Source organism: Penaeus monodon, chromosome 38, assembly GCF_015228065.2.
Source record: "Penaeus monodon isolate SGIC_2016 chromosome 38, NSTDA_Pmon_1, whole genome shotgun sequence".
NCBI classification, from domain to species: domain Eukaryota; kingdom Metazoa; phylum Arthropoda; class Malacostraca; order Decapoda; family Penaeidae; genus Penaeus; species Penaeus monodon.
Window position 1 is genome coordinate 22402396 of NC_051423.1, and position 7831 is coordinate 22410226.

The 7831-nt window shown below is 46.3% G+C and overlaps 1 protein-coding gene across 1 annotated transcript in view; it reads left to right on the plus strand.

The window, feature by feature from the left end:
* Positions 1-7552, plus strand: part of LOC119597002 (serine/arginine repetitive matrix protein 1-like) — a gene marked incomplete at its 3' end in the record, with an annotated part of 63744 nt that extends 56192 nt beyond the window's left edge. The window contains 1 exon segment of the mRNA XM_037946426.1: positions 7358-7552. Within this exon segment, the coding sequence (XP_037802354.1) occupies positions 7358-7552 (195 nt within the window).
* Between the last annotated feature and the right edge of the window lie 279 nt (positions 7553-7831).

Below are 7831 nucleotides of genomic sequence, written 5' to 3' on the forward strand. Positions count from 1 at the left end.
TAGCCCCCTTTTTATTATGTCATTACTCCCTGTTTTTGCACTTTCCCCAGTCTGTCCGGTTCGGGCGATGTCCCAGTGGGTTTTGTTTCCCCATTCCCCCCACTCCCTCCCTTCCCTCCCTCCCTTCTCTCTCCTAGCTCTCTTTGGCCATTTGGGGGGAGGGGAAGGGGGCGGGAGATTGAAGAATATTTCGAAAAAAAAGAAAAGAAAATGAGCGATCGTCTGGCATGGTCGTCTCTGCGGCCGGCGGCAGGTGGTGCCAGGTAGTGATTTTTCCGATATTTGCACCGTATAAAAGTGCCATTAGTGTTTATTAACAAGTGTGACATGGGGTTGGGGGGTGGGGGGGAAAGGCTGACGGCCCCACAGCCACCATCCATCATAACGAAGGCGATGAGGGCGCCGCTTAAAAAAGAAAAAGGGGGAAAAAGTGGGGGGGGGGGAACCTTAGTAGTAATTTGGCAACAGTGAGAGACAGTTGATGGCGGGGAGTGTTGCCATTCGGAGCGCGTTTTATTTTTTCCCCTTCCCCTGTTCCTCTATTTCTTTAAGAAAAAATAATTCTCCACATTGGGATACGATTTGGCGAAAGTTAGTTTTTTTTTAGAGCAAATTGTCTTCCACTCTTTTAAGATTTGATGACTAGATCTCTTCCCACGAGGACGAGGAGGAGGGAGCGCAGGGCCACCGCGAAAAATCATGTGATGTGGCACCGTTTAGGTCAGAAGGGACGCGGTAGCTTGGTGGTGCCAGACGATGGTGTGTGTGAGAGAAAGAGAAAGAGAGAGAGAGAGAGGGAGGGAGGGAGAGGGAGGCACTGCATCCCTTATACCTCCCTCTACCATTCTCCATCACCCTCTCTACCTATTTACTCTTTCCTTCGCGTTTATACCCTCTTCTTCCCTCTCGCCTATACCCCTCTTCTCCTCCCCTCTCGCCTCCTCTTCCTCTCTCCCCTCTCGCCTCCTCTTCCTCTCTCCCCTCTCGCCTCCTCTTCCCCTCTCCCCTCTCCCCTCTCCCCTCTCCCCTGCTCTCCGCTCCCCGAAGAGACCCACAGCCGAGCTCCATCTTCCCTGTGCTGTGTTAAGCCAATACAGAGCGTTCAAAGGCCTGTGTTATATGATAAATCGCTTCTCCCTGTATTAGTTCAATTGATCTACCGTCTGCTAAGGTTGGGAGGTGGGGTGGGGGGGTTGACTAACGCTTTGGTAGGAGAGGGGGAAGGTGTGGGGAGGAGGAGGAGGAGGAGGAGGAGGAGGAGATGGTGGTTGTGGTGAGGGAGAAGGGGGAGGAAGAGGAAGAGGGAGGACGAAGAAGAAGAAGAGGAAGAGGAGGAGGAAGAAGAAGAGGAAGAAGTGGGGGGGGGGGAGAGACGTCCTCGTGATCACGTGACCGGCGAAGGATGAGGGCGGAGGTTGGGGGTTGAGAGATGACGGGGAAGGCCACTTCAGCCGCTGTTGTCTGAGGGGACGCCGCGAGGGGAAGACGGAGGAGGGAGAAGGGAGAATGGTCGAGAATTGAACGAAGTGAAAGGGGGGGAGGCGACACGGGGGAGAGAGAGAGAGAGAGAGAGAGAGAGAGAGAGAGAGAGAGAGAGAGAGAGAGAGAGAGAGAGAGAATTGAAGGATGGTAAGGGGAGCAAGGGAGACAAAGGAGGGGAGAAGGAGACACAAGAAAGGAAAACAGAAAGAAACGGAGGGAGGATGGGAATTGTCGGGAAACAGACGAAAAGAAAGGGGAAGTTGACACAGAAGAGAGAGTGAGAGAGAGAGAGAGAGAGAGAGAGGGAAAGAGAGAGAGAAAGAGAGAGACAGAGACAAAGACAGAGAGAGAGGGAGAGAGAAAATCGTAAGATCGTAAATCAGACGAAAGGAGGGGGAGAAAACGGCATACATTTTATAATAGGAGAGAGAGATAGAAAGGGGGATAGGAATTGGCTCGTAGACCGGAACTGGCACGGTCTCACACTGCTTAGCTTGGGGGGGGGTTTGAGTTAAATGCGAAAATCATGCAATGGCCGCTGGAAAAAAAAGAGGTTTATGTTATTAGAAAAAAAAAGAAAAAGAAAATTGTTTGGTATTTGAAATAGAGAGAGAGAAAAAAATCACGATTTATTTGGTCGGTTTCGGTGTAAAATGTGGATGATGATGAATGCAGATCACACTTTTTTTTTTTTTTTTTTTTTTTTTTTTTTATTGGGGGAGATGGTCATGTTTTTTTTTTCTTCTTCTTCTTCTTCTTTATTGAAAATTCTTAATCTTTTCTCATTTTTCTGTTTTTAACAAAAAAGATGCCATTGTTCATTCATCCTCGAATGGAGCTTGGGTATTTCGCGCCAACGGAATCTGAATTGTGTTCTCTCTTTCTCATTCTATCTTCTCTCTCTGTCTCTCTCTCTCTCTCTCTCGCTCTCTCTCTCTCTCTCTCTCTCTCTCTCTCTCTCTCTCTCTCTCTCTCTCTCTCTCTCTCTCTCTCTCTCTCTCTCTCTCTCTCCTCTCTCTCTCACTCTCTATCTCTCTCTCTCTCTCTCTCTCTTTCTCTTTCTCTTTCTCTTTCTCTCCTGTTCCATTCGCATAATCCCCGCGATCGGGTGAAGAAAAAAATCATGATAATAAAAAAAAATAATATAAAAATGGTTGTTGAAGATTTGTATTTATTGTTGGCTTTATTTCATTTACTAGTTTGTTTTTTTCGAATTTTAAACAGTTTTTTTTAGGGGGAGATATGAAAATGGAATCTTTGGTTACGAGGGAGAGGGGTAGGAAGAAAGAGGTAGAGAGAGAGAGAGAGAAAGGAAGGGGTAGAGAGAGAGGAAGAGAGAGAGAGAGAGAAAGGAAGAGGGAGAGAGAGAAAGGAAGAGGGAGAGAGAGAGGAAAAGGGGGAGATAGAGGAAGAGGGAGAGATAGACACAGAGAGAAAGAGACAGAAACAGAGAGAGAGAGAGAGAAAGACGGAGATAGGAAGAGAGACAGATGGAAAGAAAGAGACAGACAGAGACGGAGAGAGAGGAAAGGAGTAGGAGAGGGAAAGGGAGAGATGTAGGGGGGGGGGGAGGGAAAGAGAGACAGACAGACGGAGCAGGAAAATGCTATGCGTCGTTGGGTGAATGCATCGACTATTTTGATAATGGAATTTAAATCTTGAAATGGCAGAACGTTTCTTAGTCTCGGGTTCCATCGGGCATTGCGTCAGGTTTATGCAGGCCGTGTGTGTGTGTGTGTGTGTGTGTGTGTGTGTGTGTGTGTGTGTGTGTGTGTGTGTGTGTGTGTGTGTGTGTGTGTGTGTGTGTGTGTGTTAGTGTGTGTGTGTGTGTGTGCGTGTGTGTGTGTGTGTGTGTGTCTTAGTGTGTGTGTGTGTGTGTGTTTAGTGTGTGTGTGTGTGTGTGTGTGTGTGTGTGTGTGTGTGTGTGTGTGTGTGTGTGTGTTAGTGTGTGTGTGTGTTAGTGTGTGTGTGTGTGTGTGTGTATGTGTGTGTGTGTCTTAGTGTGTGTGTGTGTGTGTGTCTGTGTCTGTGTCTGTGTGTGTGTGTGTGTGTGAGAGAGAGAGAGAGAGAGAGAGAGAGAGAGAGAGAGAGAGAGAGAGAGAGAGAGAGAGAGAGAGAGGGAGGGAGAGGGAGGGAGAGGGAGAAGGAGAGAGGGAGAGAGGTGAGAGAGAGCGAGAAGAGAGAGAGAGAGAGAATTTGTTTGTTTGTGTTTGTTTGTTTGTTTGTTTGCGTGTTCTCACGTTGAATGTAGTTTATATTATTTGGATGATTTTGCCAGTTACCAGTTTTTGCTAAAGTCAGCTGTTTGTTGCTCAGTCGAGTGGTTTCGTAATTTTGAAATTAGTTCTAGAATGAACATTGTCCGAACATCTCACAACTAAAATCTTGAACACTTAATTATTCAAATATTATTCTCTCCCCCCCAACGGAACAAGACCTCAACATACACCAAAATAATGTACATTTTTATTAAGGTATTTTCTTTACTTTTGTTTCATTTCTTTTCTTTCGTGGCCACAGATATGCATCAGGGGCGTCACGTATTAGCACCGCCCACCCCCCCTAAAAAAAGAAGAAAAATGTCCATTATTTAAATGTATTTCGATGCTGGAAAATTTATAGCCACTTTTGGGGTTAACATCGCGAAAGCTGGCAACCGCGGGACGAGATCTGGCAACGGTGTAATGGTCGAGCGAATATCCTTTCTTCCTTCACGTGTTTATTTTCTCTCTCTCTCTCTCTCTCTCTCTCTCTCTCTCTCTCTCTCTCTCTCTCTCTCTCTGTCTCTCTCTCTCTCTCTCTCTCTCTCTCTCTCTCTCTCTCTCTCTCTCTCTCTCTCTCTCTCTCTCTCTCTCTCTCTCTCTCTCTCTCTCTTTCTCTTCTCTTCTCTCTATCTCTTTATCTTCTTTCTCTTTCTCTTTCTCTCGCCCCTCTCCTCTCTTTCTCTCTCTCTCTCTCCCTCTCTCTCTCTCTCTCTCTCTCTCTCCTCTCTTCTACTCTCTTCTCTTCTCTCTCTCTATCTCTTTCTGTCTCTCTCTCTCTCTCGCTCCCTCCCTCCCTCCCTCCCTCCCTCCCTCCCTCCCTCCCTCCCTCCCAAGAAACGAAGGAAAAGATGTGGAGGAGAATGAGAATGTGTGGTAAGAAGGAAAAGAAGAACAGAAAAAAGAGAGGACGAAGAGAAGGCGAAACATGATAATGATAGTAATAATAATGATGACGACGATGATAATGATAATGATAGTAAAATGAATGCTAATAATAATAATAATAATAATAATAATAATAAAAATAATAATTACCATGATAATGATAATATTAATGCTAATAATAGCCATAGTAATAATAATAATAATAATAATAATGATAATAGTAATAATAATTATACCGATAATAGCAATCGCAACAACATCAACATCAACAATAGTAATTAACAAGGATGATAATAATGGCAATAAAACCGATAATGGCGAGCAAAGAACGGGCGGCGGACCAGCGGTTTCGTCACATGGCAACGTTCCCGAGATCGTTTGAACGTTGCGGTCGGCGCGTTCGGCGGCGGGGAACGTTATGGTACGCGCGGCTTTGTTTGTGTGTTTTGTTGGGGGTGGGGGTGGGGGAGGGTCTCCTTTCTCGCTTTCTCTCTCTCTGTTTCTGTCTGTATCTCTCTATCTATCTATCTATCTCTGTCTGTATCTATCTATCTATCTATCTATCTCTGTATCTCTCTTTCTCTTTCTCTTTCTCTTTCTCTTTCTCTTTCTCTTTCTCTTTCTCTTTCTCTTTCTCTCTCTCTCTCTCTCTCTCTCTCTCTCTCTCTCTCTCTCTCTCTCTCTCTCTCTCTCTCTCTCTCTCTCTCTCTCTCCCTCCCTCCCTTCCTCTCTCTTCTCTTTCGTTCTCGCTCTTTATCTTTCTCAAATTTCCATCCCCCTCTCTTCTATTCTTTACTTTTCTCCTATCCTCTCTCCCTCCCTCCCTCTCTCCCTCCCTCCCTCCCTCCCTCCCTCCCTCCCTCCCCCTCTCTCTCTAGAAGGAAATAGGTTCATATTCTTTATATATACTTGTGATTCTGTAAGGTCGTGAGAATTAACCATGTTCAAGGTTAGGTCAGGTTAGATTAGGTTCGAGTAGATTGAAATTAGATTAGATTATGAATTAGGAAAGGTAATCACCCTTCCCCCTCCTCCCCCCCTAAGTTTCAGTAATGCGTATTAATTTATGCGAGTCCACGCGCAAAAAAGAAATTCATTTATCAGAGCCGTTGGTAAAATCCGTTACGAAGTGCATTGTGTGTGTATATAGTTTAAAATTGATTCCGCTCTCTGTCTCTCTCTCTCTCTCTCTTTCTTTCTTTCTCTCTTTCTCTTTCTTTCTCTTTCTCTCTCTCTCTCTCTCTCTCTCTCTCTCTCTCTCTCCCTCTCCTCTCTCTCTCTCTCTCCCTCTCTCTCCCTCTCTCTCCCTCTCTCTCCCTCCCTCCCTCCCTCCCTCCCTCCCTCCCTCCCTCCCTCCCTCCCTCCCTCTCTCTTTCTCTCTCTATCTCCCTCTATCTCCCTCTCCCTCTCCCTCTAAGCTTTTGCCCGATCAGCAGAGAACAAGTCCCAGCGGGGAAAAGGTCACGGCGGTGCGAGATTTATCTGCCGGCGGAATTATAAACCTGCAATTACTTTCATCAGGGGCTATGAGGGCAGGCAGACGCGTCGGTGTATTGTGTCTGTTTCGAGAGTCACGGGGGATCGCGAGGCACGGAATTCGGGAGGTGGTTGTTGGTGATGGTGTTTTTGTTGTTGTTGGTGGTAGTGGTGATGGTGTTTTTGTTGTTGTTGTTGTTGGTGGTGATGGTGTTTTTTTTGTAGGTGGTGGTGATGATGCTTTTTTGTTGGTGGTGGTGGTGGTGGTTTTTAGTTGTTTTTTGTTGATGTTTGTTTTTAATTGTTGTTGCTGTTGGTGGTGGTGTTTTTTCTAGTTGTTTTTGTTGGGTGGTGGTGGTTGTTTCTATTTGTTTTTGTTGTTGGTGGTTGTTTTTAATTGTTGTTATTGATGATGTTCGTTTTTAATTGTTGGTGAGGTGGTGGTTGTTTATTGTTAATATTTGTTGTTATTGCTGCTGCTGTTGTTTGTTGTTCTGGTGGCTTGTTATTATTGTTGTTGTTGTTAGTGGTGGCGGTTTCTTGTTGTTTGTTGTTCATTGTTGTTGGCGTTGGAATTGTTGTTGTTTGTTCCTTTTTGGGAAATCCTTCTCCGGGTTAATTATAGGATCTAGGGGGGGGGGGGATAGAATATGGTTTTGAGATGATTTATTGACATTTCTGATCCGTTTTTTATGCATAGGGAGCTTCTAGGAGGTTGTTATGGTTAATGTTATTATTATCATTATTGTTATTGTTTTGTTATTGTTATTGTTGTTGTTGTTTTATTGTTATTACTATTGTTATTATTATTATTATTATTATTATTATTATTATTATGATCATTATTATTATTGCTGTTATTATTATTGTTGTTTTGTTCATATTCAAATTCATATTTATTTATTTATTTATTTATTTATTTGTTCATTCAGAGGAGACACGAACCCTTGACATCCGTACTGGGAAACGTGCAATGGAAAAAAAACAAAGAAACAAACAGACAGACAAACAAAAACGAGCTACAACATCAACTAAGATGTTTTCATTCTGTGTGTGTGTGTGTGTTTGTGCGTGTGTGTATGTGTGCGTGTGTGCGTGTGCGTGTGCTTGCTTGCTTGTGATCAGAACGGCTGCTTTGTACCATAGTCGTGATTTCACCTGCAGACTGAAACCTTGCAATGCGATCCTCGTGTGCTTTTTCTCCCCCCCCCCCCCAAAGTGACGCCGTCCCCTTTCCCTCCCTCCCGCAGGTGCGGTCGCCCGTAGGGCCGGGGCCTCCTCCCCTGGGGTCCCACCGGAGGCGCCCCGTCTCGCCGGACCCCAGGGGCCACGCCAGGACGCGAGCCACGGCCGCAGCAGCGCCCCGAGACTCCCCCAGGTCCTCCCCCAGGACGTCGCCAAGGTCCTCCCCGAAATCGTCGCCCGTGAGACAGCTGCACAGGGAGGTGAGTGGCCCGCCGGGGGGAGGGAGGGGGAGGGAGGGAGAGGGAGAGGGAGAGGGAAGGAGGGAGGTGAGTGGCCCGCCGGGGGGAGGGAGGGGAAGGGAGGGAGGGAAGGAGGAGAGGGAGAGGGAAGGAGGGAGGTGAGTGGCCCGCCAGGGGGAGGGAGGGAGAGGGAAGGAGGGAAGGAAGGAAGGAGGGAGAGGGAGGGAGGGAGGGGGAGAGAAGAAAGAGAGAGAGAGAAGAAAGGAGGGGGAGAGAGAGAGAGAGGAGAGAGAGAGAGAA